This window comes from Ambystoma mexicanum, chromosome 6p (assembly GCF_040938575.1).
Source record: "Ambystoma mexicanum isolate Mex_15411 chromosome 6p, UKY_AmexF1_1, whole genome shotgun sequence".
NCBI classification, from domain to species: Eukaryota; Metazoa; Chordata; class Amphibia; order Caudata; family Ambystomatidae; genus Ambystoma; species Ambystoma mexicanum.
The window spans coordinates 1413827578-1413854573 of NC_090935.1; the positions used below are offsets into that span (position 1 = coordinate 1413827578).

The window sequence follows — 26996 nt, forward strand, 5'->3', positions numbered from 1 at the left end:
GTAGCTAATGTTCCGGCAAGCCAATCCCATGGTTTATTTGTATCAATTTTTGTCACAAGTACAACTTCGCTATCGACTAAAGAGCCCACCGCCTTACTTCCGGCACTTCATTTTATTCTCATTCTGAGTGCGGTTGGGCCTCGCAGAACGGTTGGGGAAAAGCTTATTGGTTTTGCATTGAAGTCATCTGCCAGGTGGACGGCCCTTCGTGGGATGTGGCTTGGTGTATGTTGCAAATTCTGAATCTGGTTTGTTCCCTGTTCGCGATTTTTGGATTCGTCTGATTTAATGTCGAAACCAAGGGATCTGAGTGCGTCAGCAGCTAACCAGATTAGATACGTGACTGCCTTTGAAAACGGGTGGATGCAGATTCGATCTGTTTCGTCGTCTTCAGGGAAGGCCACTATCTTAATGTCTTTTGGCTCTATGACACGTAATTGTGGTACATTATGAAATAATTTCATGAGGTTAGATCTATTTAAGATCAGGCCATCCTTGGCTTTCAGTACTCACTCAATTATGAGTTTGTGGCCACTCTGCCTCTCCTCTCTTTTTCCTTGGTCTTGCAGGGGCATATTGGCTTGGTGTCAATCTCTTGATCTTCTTGTCTCTTTCCTTGGAGTTTCTCGTCGACGATGATCTTTCTTTTTATGATGCTCTTGATTTGATTGGTCCAACATAGCTTTGAGTAGTTGTTGTTGTCTAGTTACATTCGAGTTTTTACGTTCCAGGAAGTCTCTCTTTTCCTGTAAAGTGCAAAATAAGGGAGATAGGACCTCTCTTTGATTTGGTTCCTCACCCTCGCCATCTGGTTGCTGAGCTTTCTCTAGACCTTCCTGACTAACAAGGTCTACTGAACTGTCACAATCGTGAACAGAGAGTTGCAGAAGAGCATCTTGGTCCTCACTAGTGTTGATTTCATCTTCATCAGTATCTACAGTTATTGATTCTGTGACAAATTCTCGGTCTTCTTGTCCTTTTTGTGAGCTGTTTGGTTGAATACTTCGCTCAGCATTGTGAAACACATCTTCAATAAGTTTCAAGTTACGAATGAAGTGACGGGTTCCTTCACATGAAGTGTGTTTTGGCAGTGGTACATTTTTTGTCTTAGTTGTTTTCCCCAAAGAAGTTTCCTGTTTTTTGGTGGATCTCACAGCAATTTGTTTAGGTCTGACTCCCATTTCCTTTTCTCTTAATTCAATTGAGCTCTCTGTAGCAAATAAAGGAAATAGATATTTATTTTGTTTTGATTTGGGTCAATTTTCAACGTGACCTGTCGTTGGATTTATTATCAAGGCCTGAGTGGTCGGTCGTGTGTCAGGACCAGTTGCGCAGGCGTTCACCGGTCTTTCTTTTCGATTTATATTTAGTTGTCCCGTTGTGGACGCCAGCGCTACTTTTTTTCTAGTTGGATAGCAGTGTCTGCTATTTTATCCGTTGTTTCACAGGCTTCGTCCAAGCAGCACAGTGGATTTTCTGGGGAAGTGCTTTTTTTTCAGCAGTTTGGCCTTGATGTTCGTTTACGTCAGGTTTCAGAAGAGTTATGGTGTCACTGAAACAGTGGAGAAAGCCCTTCTTGTCCTCTCAAGCGTCTTCCATTAGGTCGATAAGAGTTTTAAAAATGACGTGTTCCGTTTCTTTCTCTCTGACTCTCTTTCCTTTAATAGTGTCAATGTAGGATTCTACATATATTAGTTTGGATTGGATTAGATCCAGCAGAGTAGATTGGTCCTTGTAATTTTCATAAAGTACTTCGTATAATTTAAGAAACGGCGCCATAGTTATTATCATCATGGATCCAACTGCAGCCTGCATGTTAGCACAGGCTTCCGAGTTTGCTTGTAGGATTGCTGGTGCAATATTGTCGTAGGCAATTTCTGCCTGACTACTCTTCGTGGGAGCTTTAGTTGGAGAAAATCATTTTCCTCATCTGAACTTTCAATTGTAGTTGGATCAATGTCTCTGTCCTTTCTTTTAGATTTTTCTGCCTGTTTCTGGGGTCTGTTTTTTGATGTGGATAGAGACGGAAGGTCATTGTAGGACTGTTTCTTTTGGATTGGCTGAGCGTTCGCGGATTTAGATTTTTTTTTCGGGTGCCATCTTAGAGATGGATAAATTTAAGTCCACTTCTCCAATACCTTGTTTGGATCTGTTTGGGTGAGGAGTGGAAGTTTTTGTTGGACTGTTAAGCTCTGCCATCGCCTCAGCTTCTGTGGTTGAACTGATTGGAATTTGTCCATTGCACAGATCTTGTATATTCGAGGATGCAGCTTGGCTGGAGGCTGTTCCAGCCTCAATTGGCTCTTTCTCTGGGCGAGGGGGACTGCATGTACTGTGGTTTTCTGAGAGAGGACTCCTCAATTCCCTGTTCTTAAATGTCGTCTGATTCATTGCGCCTGCGACTTGTTCACCGTTTCCAGTTGCTTGAAGTCATTCCTGGTCAGCGACTTCAAGTTCAGGTGTCATTGAGCTGTGCTCCACAGTCGAGTCTGGGACTGCTTTCAGTACAGGACCTGAGTCTTTTTTATTGAAGTGCCATCTAATTGATTTTATATCTGAAAGAGAGTTTGCTCTTACGTTACTCTTTTGAGTAGGAATTTGAGGATGAATTTTATTTGCTCTGGGACCGCCCTTTTTCGCAGCTAGTGGACTTGTTGGTGTGGTATTTTTTGACATAATTGATTTCGATGGTAGTTTCAAGCCACAATTTGTATTATGTCCATTCTGCGAAGAGTGCTGTGTGTGGTTCAGGGGGTCAGGGACCTTTTGGGGAGGGGCCAAGCTTTGAACTTTGTTGGAGATGTGGTAGTTCTGAGAGTGATCAGGGTCACTCAAGTTCCCCCATAGCATCCATATATGCAGGCAAATTTAAACTTCCACAAGACTCTCCATTTCCTTTGATCTGCAGAGATTGAGGGAACGTGAAGAATGCCTCTTAACGCGGTACGCAAAAGGCGTCCTCTCCCTCACTCCTTGGATCGCGGCTCCTGAGCTGGAGACTGACCCTCCCCCTTTGCCTCGAATCTCAACAGGAGCCGCATTTTCGTTGCGCAAAGCGGGAAGGATTGGTTGCGCACACACAGCCCTTTTGGCCACGCCCCTGCCCTCGCTCTTCTGCGAGCGGCTGGCGTCGGCGATCAGCAGGACACGAAGCCCCCCACGCAGCGCACACGCAACTGCCACAGAACAGGAAGTCAAGGGTGAGGGCGCACCACGCGCCAAAGGGGGAGGAGAGCCATCTGTCCGCGCGGCAAACCTGGCCGCGCGCGCACCACCCATTCAGACTCCCCCACCCCCACCCTGCAGCGGGCGGCTGGAGACGGAGACCAGTGGAGCCGGTCGAATCTCTGTAAGCAGCGAGGCAGCTGCCGGTAAGGAGGGGAGCATCAAGGGGGCGGGCACTTCATGGGCCATGAGGCAGTTTGTATAACACATACCTTGTGTGTCGGGTGCCGCGGATTCCTGGTTGGAGTGAGTCACCAGCTGCTGGAGGCTTGCTTCAGGCGGGCTGTCTGGGATCACGATGACGGCGCCCTCTGTCTCCTCATTGGGCCTATGGCAGGTGCATGGGGGTCCATTACATGGTGGCTCAAAAATGTCACAATAATTCCAGGTATTGGTTTTGGCGGGCGTGTAGCGCCAGAAAGCATAGAACAGTGCTCCTCATCCACCTCCTGCAAGGCGCCAGACATTTTAGTGCAGCTCCGTGTGTGGGGAGCTTGTTTCTTTGAGTGATTTCAAGAAGTTTTTCTTGAGTCCATGGTGCCTTCTGCACCCTCTCTGCGAACACTCTGCTAACACTCCACGGACGCTCCGCGTCTAGAGTGTAGCTCATGTTCAGGCACCACCTCCAACAATGGTAGTATAAAAGTTACTCAGAATCCAGCAGGGTAGCTTCCAGGTCACTGGCACCAAACACTCTGCTAACACTCTGCCATACTGCATATACAATACAACTCTACAGCATTTGGACGGGCAGTTCAGGCCCCTGACGTTCCATGTAATGTACCTAAGTGACTGGGCCATGTTGTGTCCATAATATCTTTATACAGTCAGAGACTTTCCAAATTGTAGGTTGTGATGCAGCACCGATCCTTAAAGCAATACAAGAGAGTAACCCCCAACAACAACCCCCACATTGTCCACCCCCACCAGCAACCTCAACTTCTCAAGTTATCCCCCACCCTTATAACCATAACAACCATCTTATGCCCATGCTTGGTGGCTCACCAGGGCACAGCCATCCAGTCACCCCACATCTGTAGTCGACCCCCCGTCTGCCAGTGGTATTAGATACCCGTAGATCCTCATCATACTTGACAGCTGGTGCTCCTATCATCAGCGTCTCCCTCTGGTTCATTGTTCCTTCAGTGACGTGGTGCTCTAGGTAAAGTTTCTAAAAAAAAAAAAAAAAAAAAAAAAAAAAAAGCCTTCTCCGGGGTATGAAAAGAGCACTTGTCCATCATGTTACACTGTCATCTTGGCTGGGAAGAGTGTAGCCTATTTCATGTTAATTGAGTCTTCTCTTGACGTCAATGAACATTTTCCTGGATGTCTGTACTTTAGCCGAAAAGGCAATCAGCGGCCTGGCCGGAGTGCCTGGCACCGGTCTCCTGCCACTTGGTATACGGTGGGCTCTCTCCACAATGAACACCGCTGAGAACTCTTCGCCCTCCCCAGGACCTCTTTCAGCAGGGTCTCTACCATCTCTTCCATGTCACGCTGATTTGCCGTCCCAGGTACTCCTACAATGCACAGATATTCTTCTGAGATCTAGATTCAAGGTCATCTTGCTTATCAGTCAGCTCCTTAATTGCCTTCTTGATTGTAGCCAGTTCTCTTGTAGCTGTGTTGGCATTATCCTCAACTGTAGACACTCGGCCCTCCACCTCGGCCAGGTGCTCCCCATGCTTATCCAGGCAGACCTGCATGTGATCTACTTTACATGTAAAGCTGTCAATTTTGCGATCTAGTGATTGAATGCTTGCCTGTACTTGTCCAAGCATCTTTTTAATGTCACCCAATACTCCACCTGGGTCCAGCATCAAGGTGTGCGAGGCCTCCGCCGTGGGGCAATCCCCCATTGTTGTTGTTTTGGCCGTGGTCAAGGCTTCGAAGTGGAGTTTTGACAGCTGCCTTCCAGATTTTTGATATTTAGACAATGCAGTTTTGTGTTCCTGTCCGGTGTGAGATCAATGCTTCAGTTTGCGCCCAAAGGCCCTCCTGGGAGCTGGGGGGTGTGTGACTCCTCCCTCCCAACCCCACAGTGATTATACCCTGATCTGGTGTTATATGAGGTCCTGGGCAGCCACGTTCCTCCACACACTGAACGTGGGTTTCAAGAGCCTGGGAGTGTGCTTGCTCCCAGATCCCCACTGTGCGCCTCACCAGGATGGCAGAGGACAGCCCTGCCGGGTGTGCAGGTGCCAGCTAACACACATTCCTCTGAGTTCTCACATATTCCCAGCTGGTGACTTTTTCCCACTTCCTCCAGGCTGGTCAGCAGTGCCCTGCCAGACACTCGCTCCTCTGCTCTACAGCGACTATGGTTCCCTCAGAAGCACTTTAACTTTGGTCCCGCATCTCCCCCAGTGTAAAGTCTGCAATATTGTTGCCAAATTAACTGTCCCCCTGCTCAGGCCACTGCACCATGCCCAACACTCTCCTATCTCGGGGCACCTCCCGTCTTCCACTGGTAAGCCAAAGTACAATCCATACCGGAGCTCACACCCGCTTGCACAGCGGCTTCAGAGTGTCCCCGCAGGGGGAGGACCTGACCCTCTTGTTACGCTACCCTCCCGAAGAGGGTCAGGGGCACCAGAGCGTTGCACCTGCCTCCAGCCTCCTAATGCAGTGCAGTGGGGGTAGCTAGCTGTTTTCGCTCCTTCACCTGGGTCCCCTGCGCTGTCCCGGCTCTCCCTCCTTATCGGGCGGTCGTTCATGTAGTTGCCACTGATCAGCAGCTCCACCTTGACAATTAGCTCCAAACACGGTTCCTCACCGGGTCGCAGCTCCAAGTTTCCGTTGTGTATAAGATCGAGGAACCCATCTCATCTGAGCCTCAACCCAGTCGCTGCCCGGCCAGCTTCTGCGTTCTCCTCTGCAGCCACACCGTGGCTTCACCTTGGCCTAACACGTCTCTGCACTCCGTATACCAAAAAGTGCCGATTTCTCGACAATTAGAGCACTCCGGGCCTTCAAGGTTTCTACACGTCCCTGCTAGGGTTGTTCATACGTAAAGTAGCTGAATGGGGGTCTCAGCAATTAGTCGAGCAGGATTTAGACCGGATAGGTTTATGGTTGCCCTGGCACTCGTGGGCCTGCAGCCATCTTGACAGGGCTCTCTAGCGCCACCCTCCCCCCACTCTTCTCCAATACCTGGTCTTTACTGGGACGAGTTTGAATGTTCCATTCATTATTTTGGGCCCCCCACCTGGGTCTCCCGCTCTCTCCATTGCCTTTGTCTCGGAGATTGTGTCACCGTACCTGCAGTCCGGACGGGGGCCTTCTTCTGTGATTGTTAGGTTGGCTTCTCGGTTCTTTGCTTCTTTTCCACGGTCCGTTCAGGTAAGTGGTCTCGGCATAGTTTAGGGACTCCCAAGTCCACAGGGTTTCAGTCACTACTTGGACACTGTACCAGTCCTACGCCTTCTCTTGCTCCAGGTTTTCTTGAGTGCAACACACTAGGATTCGCATGATGGCTTCCTCCCAACATCAGAAGCCGTGCGTCCACATTTCCTTCTGCTTCAGTCCCACAACTGATTTGGAACTCCCGGTCTTTTTTCTCTTTCTCTCTTTCTCTCTTTCTCTCTTTCTCTCTTTCTCTCTTTCTCTCTTTCTCTCTTTCTCTCTTTCTCTCTTTCTCTCTTTCTCTCTTTCTCTCTTTCTCTCTTTCTCTCTCTTCTCCTCCTCTCAGATTTATGACGCTGCTGTGGGACTTCACCAGCGCAGCATCAAAGTCCTTCTTCTTTGTTGTACTGGTACTTATTTGTATTTATTTATTAATTTATTTGCACTTAATAACAGCGAGGGGTTTCTAAGCACTGGATCGGGATTCAAACCTGTGTTGCGCCACATTGTCTTGCTTCCAAGACAAACACGTTGCTGCTGAGCTATCCTTCCTCCCCTTTGTACAACTCCAGTGGTTTTGTTTGTCTCAGTACCACATAACTATTACTTTTCAGGTTCTATACAATAGCAAATACCAGCTTGTTCTTCATATTTTCGTCTAGCAGGTTTTATTAGTGATGAACTCTAGGTATGTGAGTTTAGGGAGTTTCTCATTGGAATAGGAGCACATGTCGCAAGGGGGAGTCTCTCCCAGCACGGTCCTGCTTGCTGCTACCCCTAGACAGGGTATTGCGTAGCAGGCACACCTCCCTTGCCTCACAGGGAAAGGCTTACTCCCCCCTACCCCCTCCCATGGGGGCAAGTGACTGAATCCTGCATTTGTCACATTACATAAAGAAAACTGCTACTGGATCGCAGCCCAGACTCGGTTTACTGTGTTCTTCCCCATGTACCAAAACAACTGATAACTTGGCCTGAAGCCTGGACTTGCACAGAAGAGGGCAAAAGGAATAATTTCTTAAGTGTTTGTGAATACAATAAAGAATGCTGGGCTTAGAGACCCAAGCTACTCCTGACTGATGATGCCCGATGAGGCTGAAACATGTCTGGGGATGCTTTCGGTCTCTTGTAGAAGCGATGTGAACTAGCATTTTGGGCTGGACTGCCCCTTTTTCAACCAGATTTGGATATGGTCTTTCTCCTTTCTGTAATGCCTTGGCAGGCTAAAGATGTATTGTTTGGAGGCTTGTACTGAGCTGCGCCAGAGGTTAAGATTAATTTGAAACATTCCAGCCATCACCTTTTTGTTTTGTACAATTAAAAATGTAACTTTTTACTAACATGCTGTTGTTGCGTCTGCATTTGTGCAATAAGCCTATAACAAGACTAAAGAATTTGTGATTATGCTCACCTCTCCTTAATCTATTCCCCTTATTCAGCTAAAATACATGACATGATTTTAAACGGATGAAAAGGGTTGCTTGGCATTTAAAATAATCCTCACTTTAGCTACTTGATGACCTTGTTAACCAGCATGTTTTGCTCATTTGTTTTCCAAAACCTGTTTCGTGTTTAATTGCGGGCCAAACCCGCCATTTTTGAGTTAGTTGGACGCTATGTAGTAATGGGGTGGAAAGACTTAATGCACAATGAAAGAAGCCGAAGGGGTCTACAGCCTTCCCAATGAAATAGACAATGGGTTTAGTAACATTCCGGTGTCCATGTCGAAGAGGCTGACTTTCACAATTAGTTTTTCTGCTCAATCCAATTCATAGCATACTTATCATGACAATTGTGTCTGTATCTTTACTGCTATCTCCTGAAAATAGGTAACTATAACAGTTGTATTTTCTCTTTCCGGTGGTGTTCTTCTTTTGAAGGCAAAGGAACTGCAGTCATTTCTAAGAGAAGCTGATGAGAACTGGTCAACAGGTTCTGACAGACTGACTGTCCAGGCAGAAGATTCTCAGTTTACCGATGTGGATATCCCTCCTGAATCAATCAAAGTAAAACCCATCAAGACGAAGAAGAAGAAAGGGGAGCATAAGATCTTTGGTTCTCCAGACCCCTTGGCCCCTGTGAGTGGTGAACAGTGTTCTGGTTGTGGGGCCATTATGCACTGCATCGACCCTGCAGTGCCAGGCTACTTGCCCAGTGAAAAATACACTCGCATTGTGCAGCAGAGTGAGAGTGGGGAGAGACCTGAAAAAGCTATTTGCCAGCGCTGCTTCCTGCTAGTTTACCACCAGAAGGCCCTGGATGTGTCAGTACCCCGTGAGGAGTACCGGCGGATTGTGAGTAGCATCCGTGAAGAGAATGCCCTGGTTTTATTTATGGTTGACATGCTTGATCTGCCAAATTCTGTTATTTCTGACCTCACTGAGATTATTGGGGAGAACAAGCACATTTTGGTGCTTGGGAACAAGATAGATTTGTTGCCCGGAGATTCCCCTGGTTACCTGAAGCGCTTGAAAGGGCAGCTCTTTGAGTACTGTAAGCAAGCAGGCATCAACATCAAGGGAAACATGACAAATGTGCATCTCATCAGCGCCAAGACAGGATATGGAGTGGAGGAATTGATATCTAAACTTCAGACATCCTGGAAATATATGGGCAATGTGTATTTAGTTGGTACAACCAATGCTGGCAAATCTACTCTCTTTAACACTTTACTGCAATCTGATTATTGCCGGTCCAAGGCCTCAGACATCATTAAGAGAGCAACAATCTCACCGTGGCCAGGTAAGGAGAACTCGGCAAGCACAAACTAAGTAAGACTTTAGCTATTAATTGAAGGAAATATGTTTAGGGTGCTCAGTTTACCTATGGGCAAAGTTCACCCCGTTTAAAGATGTAACCGTGCAGGTGGATGCTTTGTCAGTCTTGCGTTCTGTTTATTTATTTGTTAAAAATCTTGGTGACTTCTAATGCGACATTAGGGGTAAAGTTTTATGAAAAGGCTTTGGTAATGCTAGATTAGGTAGTGGTTTTAATGTAGCCTTAGACCCAGATCGAGTGATAACGATGACAACGTTTGTGCTCTCAAGTAAGCACTTTGAAATTGTAAGAAAACATTTTTACCTTCATTGATCTGCCATTTTTTTAAGGTGACTTGATTCTGACACAGCCTTCTTTCAATGAATGGTGAAAACCAGCAATGTAGCTTAAAGTTCAGTTTTGGCATGTATTTTTTGTCACAGAGTGCTTTAAAAACATGATAAAGTTGAGTTTGTGTTTTTTTTTATTAACAACTTCATATGTTTGTAGGCTGGACAACTTAGGAAGACCAAACTACGGAGGTCCTTGATATATGCAATTTTGTAGGTTTGCTAATTAAATCGCCACTTGTGTAGTACAGCTAGCTATTTAAATTAACCCTGTTCAATGAAACAGCAGTTCATCCTGCATTCATCTCCCTCGGGACTCTCTCTGCCCTCTTTTCATTGCAATTCCAAAGGAGCTAATGTAGAGACAGTGCAGCAGTGATCATCTCCAACACTCTTAAAAGTGGCAAAAGCCTGTGTGGGAGTGCTAGGAAAGAAGTTATTTTTTGTGCGCAAATAATTGCAAACCAGATGTATCCAGGAGGATACTTTTAAGTTAACTATATCCTGTTTGCCAAAGACCAGTATGTGTTAACCTCATATTTTTTTCAAATGACATTTCTGCAATTCTATTCCTAAAAATGTTGTTACATGCTGCATAATTACAGAATTGCTACTGTAAAACGCTGCATGGTCTCTATTTTTCAGTAAAGTTTAGGTTGGTGAATCTAAATCTCGTAGTGCCCACTACATTTTCTTTTGTTGGGGAAGGTGCATCATATTTACAAGTGAACACTTTTGAAAATGTACATGATGGCATGGCAAAATCATTTGTATGGCAATCCTAGTTCTGTGACCTGCTGGTTGCAAACATCTGCAACAGGTGCTCAAACCACAAGCTTATCCCAAACTCCTTGCTTGACATTCTATCTTATTACCTTGTTGCCTTACACAAGCTAGATTGAAAGTGACGCCTGCCTCTGCCTGCTATGCCATTAACTCTGCTTTGTGTCTCAATTTTCTCTTACATAATTTGTATTTATTTCTTTTGACATATAATGAATAAACAAAGCTGACTTGATGTTTATGCAAAGTAGTGTTCAATAGTTCCATCCAGTCTATACATCTACAGGTCTACTGCAATACCGTACACGATGGCTAGCCTCCAGTGCTCGATTTGCACATTAGGTTTGCATTACTATGGAAGAGAGCTGGACAATCTGGAGGCCGGGAACGCAAGCAGAATCTGCAAGTAGCCGCCCACATTTCATGCCAGCCCGCTGCACCTTTGCCCAGCCTCCCCCTGTCCCTGGTGGTGGTGCCCCAGGACAAGTCACTACTGGAATGCCACGCCACCAATCATAAAGTATACATGGCACTGTCATGTGCAGTACCCAGCTGCACAGAGCCTTGCACTAAAAACTGTTTCCACAGCCTTTTTACCACATACACCAGTGACTCCTGGCTCTACACACATCAATAGCTGAGCGCAACACCTGTCTCGTCTATAACAAACCCACCCCACTTTACCTTGCAGAGCCACGAGAGGCAATGGAGACTATGAAAAGGGTGGCAGTGCGTGGTAAAAATCATCTTGACATTTACATGCACCTAGCCTTTACATTTTACTGATGCTCATCTCACTGATGTCTTAATTCAGCGGTACACAAACGACTGTATTTTTGCTCATTTTATGTCTTGGGTACAAATAACTTCAAGTGACAATACAAATAGGAGTACAAAATTGCTTGTCAAATAAGTTTGCTAATCAAGAAAACTTTAATTAGTAAACTTTGCTAATACATTTTTTTAAAACTAATTAATGCCTTGTTGCCCTTGTCCTTTTTATGTGGTTTCCCTCCACCCTAGCCCAGGCTTTCTTACTCCCCAACACTATGGTGCAGTTGAAAGAAATGGGTAACACCTAATGTCTAGTTCTAAACTAGACTGGGGTGAGGTCCTAAGGACTGTTGCCTTGTCTAGGACTCCCTGTGCGACTTCTGAATGGTTCCCTACTTTAATGTTCCCACAGTGCTTGTATCAGGAACGTTAGTATGTCTCCACACTCCCTTCTCTAGCTCTTTCCACTGTTGATCTTCCTAGGTTCTCATCCCCCCTCCTTTCATGTCTTCTGTTTCTCTTCTCACTACCTTCTCTTCCTTCCCTCTCTTTCTTCAGTTCGTCACACTCCCCTCTCTCCATCTCCTCCTCCTACTATTTCTTCCCTCCTATTCTCCATCCTCCCATACTATGCCATACTACTCTATTTCATTTATGTACCACTCTCACCTTATGCTATGAAGCTGCACTCTGAGTCTCCTACTCACACTCCTCTCCCGCTCACCTTCCCAACTCGCACATTCTGACACAGAAACCACTCGCTATCTTGAGAGTGTAGCGAGTGGTTTGTGTGTCAGAATGTGCATACTACTTTACACACAATACATTTCCTGCACTCTCGTCCAACTCCTCCACAACTGCCAGAGATGGCCCTCAACGCGAATGTCTCAGGTGCTCAGCTCGTTCTGGACCTGGCACAGAGGTTTCTGGGTCTTGTGTTCCTGTTGAATATACATCTGGCAAGAAAAGAGGCTGATGGATACAGTGGGAAAAGACAGCTGTGTTTGGGAGAATTCTCATTTCTGTGCTAATTCCCTTCACCCTTAGATACCCACATCTCTTTTGCTGGACTTTTAGGACTTTTTAATTTTACCCCTGGAGTGAGTGAGACCTTTTTCTACTCCCTCATGTATTTTGACCTGATTTGGATGATCTGTTCCCTCTGTTTTTTTGGAGTCTGACATACTCCATAGGCATCTACTTTTTGTATGGTGACACACAGCACCTTCAATGCAGTGTCACTGGGAAATCATTTAGATTTCTCATAAGGTTTAAATACCTTTTCTTGTGTGAACTACCGTTCCCAAGAACAGTGAAGTGAAATTGACTTTACTTTGATTTTCTCTTTGTGGGTCCAGCACACACCATCTTATGTTACCTAGTAGCCCCTTATCCTACATTCTTATGTAACATTTTATGTTACCCTCACTACTTTAAATAGCTGGTGGCAGTGGTTTAATTTGCCTACCATTGTTCTTTTCTACCGCAGGATGAATCCTCAGCTGCAGTATAGCACCCATGGGTGACCATTTTTGTCAAAATGGCCCGGTCCACTTTCTGTTTGTGAGGTCTGTCTTGGGTTTTACTCTGTGCGTCGAGGCCGAGTTGAGCCCTTTGTTTGTTTTGCCTTTGGCGGGCTTCAACCCTGAAGCCTACCTCTGGCTCTAGTGAGTCTGGAAAGGCAGGATGTGAGGGAGATTTCCAAAACTCCCCTGACCTTTGTCTTTAGGAATGCCTGAATGCAACCAGTCCTGATTGGCTGGCTGTCCTTTCAGAGCAGCCACCCTGCTGTGTGATTGACAGCCCAGGCTGTGCATGAATGGGAGAAACATGCTTAAAAGGCGAGGGTTTTGGGACCAGAGGCAGTCAACCAATGGGAGAAACGCACGACGAAGAAACCGTGAACAAAGCTTGCTGCATCCTCCTGGACCTTTGAATTGCCCGGTGAAGCCCTGCTGCTGTGCTGAAACTCCTTTTACTGATCGACAACAGAAGCTCCGGAAGGGACGACTTCTTCCCTTGGGTTAGTGGGACCAACAAACCCCGACACAAGCTCCACTGGACCATTTTCCCTGATTGGCTGTACTTCTCCGCTGCAAGAACCGAGAGCCAGGGGTCGAAATCCATAGTCGAGTGCAACATCAGAAATCCGTCCAGAAGCTCCAGGAGTCGCCTGAGGACCCTCCAGAAGCAGGACCACCAGAGCTCGAGTCCCCACACCAGAGTGCATGACCCAAGGAATGAAGGAAGCCCAACCAGTATCCGAGATCCGCGGTGGTGCTGGTTACCGAGTGCTGAAATCACGAAGTTCCGCTGCTCCGAAAAGAGCCCTTTGCAGCCGACAACCTCCAAATTGCTGCCGCAGGAGCCCTGCAGACATCCTCCCTCTTGTCCCCACAACTGAGGCTCAGGCACCCAGGGTCTGAACCGCTGCAACAGGACAGAATCCATCTGGACCACTCTTCTTCAAACCAGAGCTACTGTTTAGACTTGGGGTACTTACTCGAGGTCTTTTTGAGCTGTGCTTTTCTCGGTTGAGACTAGCAGTGGCTTACCAGAGTTGATTCCAACTCTGCTTTTCACAGGCTTAACAGCTTGTGACCCTACAAGTGATTTTTACAAATCGTTCGAACTTTGTGCAAGATTTTTATTATCTAAGAAGTGCCTCAGCTCCTTAGACATGGGCTCCAATTGACTTTGTCTGTCCTGCGCCCTGCAGCTCTTTTAGCCCATTTACTTTGATATTTCTGTCCCTCATAGGTGGTAACTTGTTTTAGACTGTTATTTTCTTTTTTTTCTTTTAGTAAACTGCAGTTCCAGCTTTTGTTACAATTCATTTGTTTCCTCCTCTATATAACATTTATCAGCTCCCCTATCCGAGCACAACATCAAGGGTCAATGACTTCATTCTATCAGGAGAGATCATCTACTTAACAGATAGAACATTATCTAGAAAGTCGATCACTGCGCAGTTTAACTTGAAGTTATTGCCTGTTAACAACCACCATTCCTCCATGTTACCATTTGGGGGGGGCAATAGTTCTTAAAAAGGTGTTCCTTTGGCTATTTAGACTTGGACATTTCGAAGCTAAGTGTCTCGTTTATTCAACTTAAGTCTCGCAGAAACAACATAAGTTAGACTGAGTGTCTTTGTCAAGTTTCAGGAACAACAACTCTTATTTGATAAAGATGTAGTCGAAACCTCAGGAACTGGTCTCTGAGATCTTGAGGGAAATTTCATTACATAGTTTGTAGTTGGATCGATTCCTTGTGCAACTATTCCATCGTTTAGTGTTGAAACTATCTTGGACCTTTTTTCAATAGTCTGGGTCCAGTCCCACCACTTCAACTTTTTCTTCACAGGCTCGGGGTTGTACAGGACTGTGTCCATTTTGACCTCCGCTTGTATCAAGAGCTCATCAATTTTATCTGTCCAACTTTCAGCAAACCGGTATGCACATTCTCTGGAGGCAAGTATAATATGCGATAAGGAGCGGATGTTGTATTTATGGGCATTTTTCTTGCAGCTGCTACAGATTTCCAGACAACGGCTGAATATAAAGATTTGAGGCCAAGTTCATAACTGATCACTGTTATTGAGACATTTCGAGGAAGTCTAAGTATTTTCCACCAAAATAGGCCTTCTAGGTAGTCCCATGTTGCTCGACTTATATTAAAGCGCGCTTTTCTGCCGACAGTCACTGTGGCTACGACCTTTTGAGTATAAAACATCACAGTTAATGTAAATTTGCCGTATGCTTTGTTCAACTTGCACCATTCAGACAATTTGGACAATCGGGCTTTCAGGTCTTGGTGCCATTCCCATTTGCGTATTGACTTATTGAAAAGGATTCCTAAATAGCGGATACAGTTGGTGGATTCTAATGTTTCATTATCTATGTACCATTTGAAGTTCTTGCCGCTTTTCCCCCAAGTCAGTGCCAAAATCTACAATTTTTGATTTATTCACACTTATGAGGAGGTTGTTTAGATGCAAGTACTCTTGAAGATTGAATAAGAGCCTTTGTAGGCCAATTTGTGTGGTATCAATCAGAACCAGGTCGTCGGCATAAATAGCCCAACTAATTTGATTCTTATTAATCCGCGGGGGAAACAAGTTGGTTTTCATTAAAGCTTATGGTAAGTCCGAGATGAACAGTTTGAAAATTAGAGGAGCTAATGGGCACCCTTGCTTCTGACTGTTATGGCTGGGAAAGGCTTGTCTAGATTTCATTGGAAGATGTCGCTGTCCTCACATATATTGAGAACCTGTTTAACCTTTGTTCCTTTCCTTTAATTATTCCTTTCTGTAACCTCAGAGTCTGCAAAGGATAACTAGTGATATATAAATGCCATTGCTGTCCTTGTGAATGAAGTCACCTCCGTGTGTAGGAAGTGTGTAAAAAGCATATCCAAAGAGTGTCCGCTAACTTGTGCTGATTTTGGGAAAGTATTTGAAAGTATATTTGATTGTTACATATCTGGCCCTTTTTAAAGAATGCTTATTTAAAAATTGATTTTAGATAAACAACTACCTTGAGTTTAAGTGTTACTTGGATCCTTGTATTTGCGAATTTCATTGCTACAGCTCTACAGCTCACATTTACCTCTCTTGAGATAGACCTGGCTGCTCAGTCACACTACCAACTTATGTAGTACAGACCTATACCAAAAGGTGGGTTACCTAATACCAAGCAGATAAGTGTTGTGTAGTCTCACACAGTGTTACTACACCAATTGTTACCTAACAAGCGGTACCCACATTAATACAGTATAATGCATTCTCACTGGGACATTAGAACTGCAGGGGGGGTCAGAAATGCCAGGCAGACAACTTTGTAAAGAGTTTTCAACTTTAGGCATTTTATTACAGAAAACAGGTTGAATAAACGCCTCACTAGCCCCAGTCTGTGAACGATATCCCTGCCTAAAGTAAACCCTATAATCAAAGGAAATCTAACCCTCACACTTCTACAATAATCAAAGCAAAAAAGAAAATCTACTGCAATTCAGTCTAGGGGTGTCATGGTATTAGTTTTATGGCGGTACGATAACCTTCTTGCCAAATGACGGTATATCATGGTTATCGCGGTATAGCAGGTGGAGTTAAATAATCTTAACAAATATTTTCTTAAAAGGTCATAAATTGTCAGATTTATCATCACAAACAACCAGGCACCCAGGGCCAGAATTGGGCTTTTCAACATACTTTCCAGGTCATTTAGGCTTTTAGCTCCCCCACTGGCTACTGGTGAAGATGAACATGTTGCCATCTTGATAATCTGCATGCCACAGATCAATGCAGGCTGACGGTAGGATGCACTTGTGCGCATACACACACACACACACACACACACACTCTGTTTACGTTGCAGCCTTTAGTTTACTTGTGGGCCAAAAGGTGTTCAGTAATCACTGACATGTTATCCTTTGGTATGGCAGCAGGGACTATGCAAAGAGATGAGTGAATTTTGCGGTGTGACTTATTATATGTTAATTCAATGATAGAACCAGGGAAATCCCCCATTGTCATATGTTTAGAAAACATTATCCATTATAAATATATAAACCCCAAAGCCGCCAACCCAAAGTAAATCCTTTTCCTTCTTGGCACTGTATATATTCTTCCTATTGCTAATATAATGATTTTGTGTCGGGCACGTGTGGTTTACGGAACAGCATTAAAAACAACTCCAACTGAAACTACTTGTACCAAAAAAAAATAGGTTTTTGTTTTTACATTGCTTTTTTGCATTTGAAGTTCTTTAACTATACCATTAAGTCAATGCTTTTTAGTTTTGAAACTTGTATCTGCACAGATTTAGCTGATACTCCAGGAATCTAAGGCAGCTGCAGAATTGGTCTTTCATGGCGCTCACTCGTTGACCGCCTTGAATGAAATAGTGACTAGTGGAAGTGTTATAATGCACATTTTGAGCAATGAGCTTGCTGCTCAGTCACAGGTCATCGCTTTGAAAATTGGCCTCGACTTGCATTTTTTTGGAACCACATGGCATGGGCATCATGACACCCTCGCTGCACCAAAAAGTTTGTTTTGACTACTCTTTCTCCCATTAAAGGGAGAAAAGTCACTTGTGCGGTCTGAAAGACCATGTCATTGTGTTTTTTTTTTTTTTGTTTTTTCTTTGGTCAAAATGTCATAGCCAACACATACACACGAAAGGTTGCATAGTGATGTCATCCCTATAGCTTTTTTACCATCTGCCTGGTGTATTATGAAGGTCTGATGTCGGAGTGATCCTAAAGGGACAGCGTTCAGTGGGCGCTGTTGATTTCTTTCTTGATTCTTGCAATACATGTTCATTTACCTTCTTAAGATAGTGGCTCAAAAAAACCCTTTGAAAAGACAAAGTTAAAATACACATCGGCACAAATATGGCCTAGACCACCACCACCTCACCTCAGCCCCATCATTACCATTTTCCCCAGGTCTGAGTGCATTAGGGCCCTTGTGATGAGAGTTCAGAGGGAGAAATGGTTTCATGGGTGGTGTCAAAAATTGAGAATAGACCTAAGAAATATTTCACCCCCATTGCTCTGGATTCTTCAAATTGAATGTAGAATCTGTCCTGCCTGAGCCCAGTGCCATATGCAGAAGGCAGGTAGGTGAAGGATCAAGCGAAGCAACAACTCTAGTGCCAATATGCAAATCTACACAGAGGACCGTGCAGGGCAGTTTATTTACTAGCAGAAAGCACTGATAGGCCCAGTGTTCACACAGTTTAGAGCAGGGTCCAACTGTGGCATAAAATTGTCTCGGGCACCAACATAAAAGTGGCCCACAGTTGTAAATGGGAATTCATTCCTTTTGGAACACTGTTTGAATAGTACCCAAGGGAGAGATTTTTTATAAAATGTGATGCAAATTGTACATTTAAAAGAATATTTATTCAGCAACAGTGGTCAAAACGATTAGCCGCATAGTGAAGTCACTCATCAAACTGGCCCACTTTGGCCAAAAAAGTGCCCCACTTTGACCCAAAAAACTGGCCCACACAAGCATTTTGCGTTTTTGTTCGCCCATGGGCCTATTGCCCTAAAGGCGAGTCCATGCCTGGCCTACAGAGCTAAAGTTGTGTGTGGACATGCATCAGAAGGGCATCCAGTTTATTGCCCCCTTTGAATTCTGGGATGTGTAGTTCCCCATCTTTCAAATTGGTGGTAAAACAACAAATCCCAGAATTCTAAGATAACACAGAACTGGATGGCAATCCGATCCATGACCATGAGAAACTTAAGTTCCTTGAATCTAAACCTTGGAGAGAGTAATTCGATATGCATGACTTTCACTGGTCGTCCTTTTTTTTCACAATTTACACAACCAGAGCAAGAGCTGTTCCAATGTGTGTTTGCTCAGTGTACCAGGACCTTAACTTACTAAAGTAATGGCAAATGATGCCGGGCTGGGCTGAATCGATACATTTCTGCTCCTGCTGGCTGAGTGGTTGCTAAGCAAAGTGCTCCTGGCTCCATTGTTTTGCAAGTCACTGAACGTTGTATTACATTTGTTTACATACGAACAAAAGGAAAAATAAAATTCTTACTTTCAGTTCAGGCCCTCCGCTCACCCTCGTGACGTCCCTGTGGTCTTACTAATTGCAAATTGAAAATTGGGACAATCACCATAGAAGATCTGACCTGTAGCGCGGAGCAGCATGACTGTGTGAAAATGTTTAAAATCTGTATGCTGCCTTTCAAATAAATAATGCCTGAAACAAAATAACTTTGTTCTAGTTTGCCCATGAAATCCAGGTCTGGCAGAGTCCATGAACTGGAGTCTCTGGTATGCTTATAGAGCCAGTCAGTCAGCTCATCATTACCAGCTTTGCATGGGGAACACAAAGGTTCAGGCAATGGGCAGCTTTCAACACAATTTGCTCAAAGTCGGCTGATCTTTGACCCGACTCTACTGATCACAATGAAAGAGTGGTCGCAGCAGCAAAGCTGCATTTACTAATGTGGCCTCACTTTCCCTATGCTTTTGTCAGCCAAACAAGGCCCCCTTGGCACACGGCACATCCAACAGTGAAAGACCAAGACTGCGCAGCACTTGCTTACTACAGCTTTTCCAAATCAGATTGAAAAGCACACTTAACGGTATAAACGGTATACTGGTATAAACAACGTGATGGTTATTATTGTTCAATTAAGTTGTTCACGGTATCTTTAACGGTATACCGTTATACCGTTACATCCATAATTCAGTCAACAGCAATATATAACGTATGACCTGGTTCACTATGTGAGCAATGTCTCTTGTCACAATCTGGATGAACTTCCCTTCCTCAGACCAAAAGAAAGGGTTTCTCCACAGGTCAAAGGAAAAACCGGGTAATCCAGTTTAACAAAAATTCCAGTACCGTTCTTTCGTAAACGTTCTGTGGCTTCAATTAAGTATCTTGGATAAAAAGTCCTAGACTCGGCTTCCTCCTGGAATAAGAGCTGTCTCAAATTTGTAGTAACAACAATTAATTTGGCCAGGGTGGTTTACCACAACTTTAACTGCAGAAATAATTGTAACTGTCTTTCAGCCAGTTTTCACAACGTTTCCGAAATGTCACAGGTTGTTTCTATTAATACCGCTCTTCCGCACTTGCACCTTCTACTACTTGGTTTATCCCTTTAACAAAGTTTTCTTCTAAGCAATCACTTCTTGCCCTACCGGTATACTCTGCTGCCTGTCTACTTCAACCAACATAGCAGAAAAGCCCTTCAATGATAACTTTCAAATTAGAATAACAACAACTTCAAAAGACGTCTTTGATATCAAAAATGTTAGCAGCTTTCAGGGAATGGAACATTCACATTAATCTACATTAGGGCTGTCCTGCAAACGAAGCTCATCTCCCTCTGGATAGCTCATTCCAGAAGGGCAGGCTGTTTGCCACCTTTCTTTCTCTTCTGCTTCAGTGGTTACACAGTACCTAGGATACAGTCTTTTACTGTGACTACCTTGGCTTTGTCAAAGTGTGAGTTTAGATCAGGTACATTCTTCTGAACATATGCACAGCACCCTCTACAAAGCTTGGGATTCGTATTGCTTCCCTCTGTCTTTTGGCAATGCTTGGTGATCTCAAATTGCCCAGGTTTAGCTTTCTTTTGACTTTGGCATTGCTTGCATGCCCTAGTTATTAATATGGTTAACCCACCGGGTTGTCGAGGTCGCCACAAAAGGAAAATCACAGCTACTTTGTTTCATTACCTGCCACCTCTGTGGGTTTTTGATAGTTTGGTTTCCAATAGTAGCGCCTCTGTCACTCACATGTGAAAAACACGGCTGTCCTGGTGTACGCGAGCACCACCCGAGCGCTCCATTTTCCCACTTGCAAGTGGGGAACTCACCGGGTTGCTTAGCGCTTGCTTGCCTATTAGCTTCTGTGACTCCCGTGGACCTGGCGAACAGTTCCTTGTTGTTCGCTCTCGCCACAGCCACACTAACTCGGAGCTTCCCAAGCTCCTACGCGACCCAATCACAAGAGATCCCTCAGCGTTTTCCACCATGCAGACTTTCTGCTGCACAACTACTGCAAGGGGAATAAGGAGAGGCCACCAAACCTCTTGGGACTCAGCGGTCCTAGCGTCTTCTCGCTCTTAGTCCTGCCTCCACCTGCAGACATGGCCCACACAGCATACACTGTTTCCTCTGCTTCGGCCTATCTGGCTTCTCCAGCTTCTCTACAGTCTGCACCTGAAGGGGCCATTTAAACCGCCCTGTCTCCCTCGGGTGTAGACACTCTCCACTAATTAACTGATTACTACAGTTTTCCTCTGCATCTCTTCCCAGTACTAAGGGAATTATGGGACTTGAAGTCCCCAAACAAGTTAGTTTTCTTAACTATTTTCTTACTCAGGTTTTGGTCTGTATTTCTTATATCCTTTACTAAGGGAATGTTATGTGAATCGGTCATCAGACTTGTTTGTAAAGAGGAATATAGGTCTTTGGATGAAATATTGTTAATATTCACAAACCTCCTTCTGTTACACTTTCAGGAATTAGGGAAGTTTTCAATTGTGAGTTCCCTGAATTTGAGAAAGATGTCTATTTTATTCACAGAGGTTTTCTGATTAATTTCATTCTCACTAAGATAGTTAACTCGTGCAACAGTAGGTTTATGGTGGCAACAAGCCATAATATATTGGAGTGTAAAAATGTCTCCTTTTAAAAGAAGGCAAATACTGGGTCTCATCCCCTGGATTCGACTCACCTCCCTGAGCCTTTTCTGCTCCCAGGTGATCCTCCCGCAGAGCACCACCGTCAAGGTCCAGATCTGGATGCTTCTGACTTTCCCATGCCACTGGGTAGAGACTTTAGGTAGGGATTCAGTGAGGGATCCATATGATTCATCACACTTCTCTCCCCTCCAACTGACTCAAATCTGGGGTAGGATTGGCTCTGGTATAGGCTGCCTACCCCAGGTTGCGAGGGGTCTCTGCTCTCCCTTGACTGGATCAAAGACCCTGACCCTGTCAGTCACAATATGCCGCAGATGGCTGGCCAATTCTCAAAAGGTATAATCCTTAGCCTAATCCCAGCCTATTCCCTCCAACATTTGTCCTTTTCCAGAAAACCAGTATTCAACAAAACAAAGTGCTGCAGAATACATAAAAAGTGTGAAACATTTAATGGGTTATATCCCAGCATGATTTGGCAGGTATGCAGATTTAAATTGATTAACTGCTTATGGCTGGGACTGGCAATTCTGTTTGTCAATACTAATTGCATAGTTTGCGCTGATACTAGATTCCTTTATTTCCCATTAAAGCTATTAACCACATAACTACTTTAACATATTTAAGTGCTATATGGCCAGGCTGCATGACAGTCCAAATTCCCAGTATCATGCAAACTCAAGCCATTACCTACTTTAAAGCCTGTCTAATGGCAATATGAGGTTTTCTCCTCCACCTGCACAGTTCATGGTTGGGAATGAAGATTCATTGAGTAGGAGCTAAAACCAGATCTTGCGTGTTGGGCATTACCCAGTAAGGCCTTCCGTTCCGATGAGGATCTCCCTGCCCAATTTGCGCAACAACTGAACTTGATGAATCCTGTTGGGAGAAGATGGGAAGAAACACTGTACATCTGCTACTGTGATGTGTCATATTAAGAAAAGTGCCTGTCTGGTACTGTGATGAAGACAACCAATAGAATAATAATGAGCACCAGCCCAACACATAAGAAGAACTGTAACATTAAAGGGTTACAGGTTGGGATTCTTGCGGAACTACAAAAAGGAGAAACCGAGCTAGAAATGGTATAGAAAAGAGGAGGTAACACTAAAGACAGTAATGAAGTCACACTTAGGCTGCAGCAGGAATGTGCAGGACACTGGGAAAGGCTGTGCAATCTCAACTGCAAAAAATACATAGAGCGGCAGCATGCAGGGGGGAATAAACCGGGGAGGGTCCTGGCATGGCTATACAAAAACGAGACTCCTAGACCAGTAATCAGGACAATAGAGAGAGAGGACGGAAGTATAGCAGATACCCAGGAGGGAGTGAATCAAGAATTCAGATTACCGCACCCTGTACGGGGGGATGTGGAGGAAAGTGACATCAAGGAAATAAGCGAAACTCTGCAGGATATAGGATTGCCGCAGATTAGCGCCGAAGAGCTAGACGCACCAATAACTCTAGAGGAACTGGAAGAAGTGGTGAAGCAGCTACCCACTAGTAAGACCCCGGGGTCTAATGGACTCCCCAGTGAATTTTATAAGATCTATAAAAAAGAGGTACTCCCCCCCCCCCCCCCCCCCCCCCGCTCTTAGAGATACTTAACGAAGAAGCATACAAAGTTGGGAGGCTACCAGAGTCCCTGAGAGAGGCGATCATCATGCCGCTCCCCAAATACATCCTGACCAAACTGTTTTTTTTTTTTGAACAATTTTTATTATTTTAAACAAACACTCCAAACATTACAACCATTTATGATCAATGTTAAAACATTACATTATAAAATACTCTTCCGTCCTCCCCCCTCCATCCCCATTAACTCGAGCCATCATATCTGTGTCATCTACCTGAGCATCTTCAGGTGTCCCTGTTATCATCAACTCATCCAGGTCATCTGTTTCATGGTCATCCTGGTGGGGGTTTACCATTAAAGTCACCAATTGCCTCCAGGCTATCAGGGGACCCACCTCCTCCTCCCCACCTCTAGCGACTGCTTCATACCAGGCTGCAGTTTCTGCATCTGCCCATTTTAGGAGGCCTGCCCACCACATCTCAACTCTAGGCCGGTGGGTGTCATGATGCCTACCCCCGGGCATCCAGATCGAGTCCATCAGCCCCGGGTGCAGGGGGCTGTTTGTATTCAGTCCTGGCGCCATAGGTGCCATGCTCATAGACTTTACTTACCTTATGCAGACCATGCTGCAAATGAGTCCAAGCCAACATGAGGCCTGGATGGGACTATTTTATTACAGTGACTATTTTTCACTCGGGTGTGGTTCTGGGGAACTTCTTACCTGGGACTACTTTGCAGGCTATTTAAACCACGCCCGAACAGCAGCCCATGCTTCGTGTTATTCTGCATCCAGCAGCGTAACGCTCACCGTGTCTGCAAGTCAGCATCCAGTCTTCTGCCACGCCCGCCTCAAATCCGGTGCTCCTAGACAAAAGGAAAAGAAAGGTGAAGAGGTTAGATCACGGACATTATTTCATTCCTTACCTGATTCCAGACCCAACACAGCTCCGAGTCTGGAAAGGACATTATTTCAGCACGCGTCGCTTCACCAGCAGCAACGCCACGTTATACTCACCAGTCCACCGTATCTTTCGACTCGGCGCTGCCTCCATCATTTTCTTCGTCGAAACGCAGCACCTGGGGGGAAAACAAAAGGAATAAGGTGAGCTGAGAAAACCGACAAAGACAGTCTCTTGCCACCATAGGCTTAACTTCTTTACCACCGGAGGTATTATCCTTTAATTTGCCGCATCTTCCTATGCCGCACCTATAAAGGGAGAGAAAACAGTAAGTTAAACTCATGCAACTTTTACCGGACAGTGTTTGGTAATACAGACTCTTACCTGAATGCCATCAGCTGCCTCCAGGCAATATTCTTTTGGACCCAGCTGCAACCTAACTAGGGAATGGAACAAGAGTGAACATCGGACATATTGAACTCTTTGAATCCTCCGGAACTCCTCCAGTACCTTCAAACCAGTGAAGTAACTGGTATCTACGCGCCCCTGCATGCCAATGCAGGATGGAGAGCTCTTCATTTAAAAACGTAAGGTGAGGTTACCAAGAGGGGATATCGGAGGTGATTAGTGGGGAGAACGAGAACAGTTGGGGGGGCCATCACTAAAGTCCACGGGTGGCTAAATCCCTTTCTCCACTTGCAGGAGAATACTTCTACGAGTCCAGCAGACATGATTAGGCGGGCCAGTCCAGACAGTCATCTCTGCACTACGCATCACGTTGGTGGTGACCACAGCTGTCTGGGTCCGATCGACGCCCCTGTGGGAACCAGGTGAGCGTAACAGTGGGCCGCTTTCCAGCCTATCGCAGTTCTGCGCTTGGCCAAGATAGAGGCCAGGTCCTTCATCTTGCTAATATGCTTTAGATTACGTGGCCTAGGAAAGCTCCCCAGCATACATGCCCAAGCAGACCCCACGTCAAGCACCACCCCACTGCTGGCCTTTGTTGTTTTCAGTTCTACCCAGAATCTGTTCACTTCCGGACAAGCCCAGAACATGTGCAACAACCCAGCCTCCTCCTCCCCACGCCTGGGACATTTCTGTGCAGCCGAGCCACCGAACCTAGCTATTCTACCGGGAGTCAAATATGCTCTGTGGGTGACATATAGTTGGATCTGCTGGAGTCTCGCATTCCGGGACACCTTCTTATGGTACCTTTGGGCTCTGTCCCATTGTGCATCTGTCATGGGTTCCCCCACCACCTCCTCCCAGTCATGCCTCAGTTGAAGCAGCTCCTTCCCTGCCTTCGTACTCAGAAGCTCATACATCCGAGATATTTCATGCCCACCTTCCGAGACATCATACATCATTTCTATGGTGGCGTCAGGCTGTTCTGCAAGTACAGTTTCGGGCCATCTTTCCTTCACACGTTTCATAATCCTGGAATAAGTAATCTCTGAAATCCTAATGCCTCCTCCTCCTGCCATATGTCTCCAAGGGTGGCCATGCCCACCGGTTCCCAGTATCTGCAGACCCCTTTAATCAGTTGGGAGTCTCCCCCACATCACACCACCAATGGGACCTGCTGCACCCACAGTTAGCCATGCTCTACGCCAGACCTCCCAGCCCAGCACCAACAATCTCCCCATCTCCAACACTTTAGTTTTAGGCAACCACACGGTCTCTTTTAGAAAGTAGGTGGCAGAATAGCCTCGCAGAAGCCTGGCTTCCACCGATTCGTCTTCAGACAACCACCTAGCTACATATAGTAGCTGTCCCGCCAGATAATACAATTCAAAATTCGGCAGGTTTATACCCCCCTTATCACACAAATTTTGTAATTTCCAGAGGGCCACCCTGTTCCTAGAATTATGCCATATGAAGCCCCTGCACAGGCCATGAAGTCTGACAAACGTTTGGGGATCAAGTACGGGACATTCACAAAAAAGTGTAGCAGTATGGGCAAAACCACCATCTTGAGCAGGGCTGCTCTTCCCATAATGGCAAGGGGCAATCTAGACCAAAACACCATGCTGTTTTTGATGCCTTCAACTGCTTTCTCAGTGTTGTATTTATGCTCTACCTCTATCTTGTGGTATATGTTTATGCCTAGATATCGAAACGTATCTGTCCGCCAGGGTATCTGCAATATGGGCAGTTTCTCTAGTGGAATACTCTTGTATCTCCCCAAGGGGAACACACTGGACTTCCCAGGGTTTACCGATATGCCCGAGAGGGTGGCATAGCGTTCCTTCACCTCCAACACATATTGCAGGTTCTCTTCCGGGAAGCGCAGGTAGAGAAGTATGTCATCGACATACAATTATATCAAGTGTGCGCTTCCTGCCGTAGGGATCCCCACCTCTCAGTATTGTTTCCTAAGGCAAATTGCCAACGGCTCCAACGCAAGAATATATAACATGGGCGACCAGAGACATCCCTGTCTGGTCGCCCTACTGAGTCGCCATTTATCTGAGATCATGGCGCCTGTTTTTAACCCTTGCAATCGGAGAGCTGTATAACATCTTGGCCCATTTTATGTACCCTGGCCCCATCCTGTACCCTTTCAGGGTCGCCATCAACCATGGCCACCTCACTGAGTCGAAGGCCTTGACCGCGTCCAGCGACACAATGGCCAGCTCACCCCGGTCTTTGTTTGATCAATAATATGATGTAGCTTCCTATGATTGTCAGTGATGTTTCTGCCGGGGACGTAGCCCTTTTGGTCTGGGTGTATCAATCTGCCAATTACTCGCTTAAGCCTATTGGCGAGCACCGCTGTATCTTGCTATCCTGGTTGAGCATCGATAAGGGCCTGTAGGACCCACAGTCCGCTTTCGGCTTACCCGGTTTCAAGAGCGGGATAATCACTGCTTCTCGAAGGGACTCTGGCAACTCCCCCTGTTCGTAAGCCTCATTGAGCATGGCCAGCAGCGGTTGGAGCAACTCCTGCCTGTACACCTTATGGAATTTGCTGGGTAATCCGTACGGCCCAGGCACTTTACACGTGGGCAGGTGCTGGATCACTGTCTCTAGTTCATCTGAGGTGATTGGGGCCCTCTAAGTCTGCTCGTTCCAAGTCGTCTAAATTGGCCAGAC

General features: G+C 45.5%; 1 protein-coding gene across 1 annotated transcript in view; it reads left to right on the forward strand.

Moving 5' to 3' along the window:
• Positions 1 to 26996, forward strand: part of NOA1 (nitric oxide associated 1) — a 574689-nt gene that overhangs the window by 52266 nt on the left and 495427 nt on the right. Inside the window, exon 2 of the mRNA XM_069626114.1 lies at positions 8451 to 9312. Coding sequence (XP_069482215.1) covers positions 8451 to 9312 — 862 coding nt within the window. The remainder of the gene's footprint in view (positions 1 to 8450; positions 9313 to 26996) is intronic.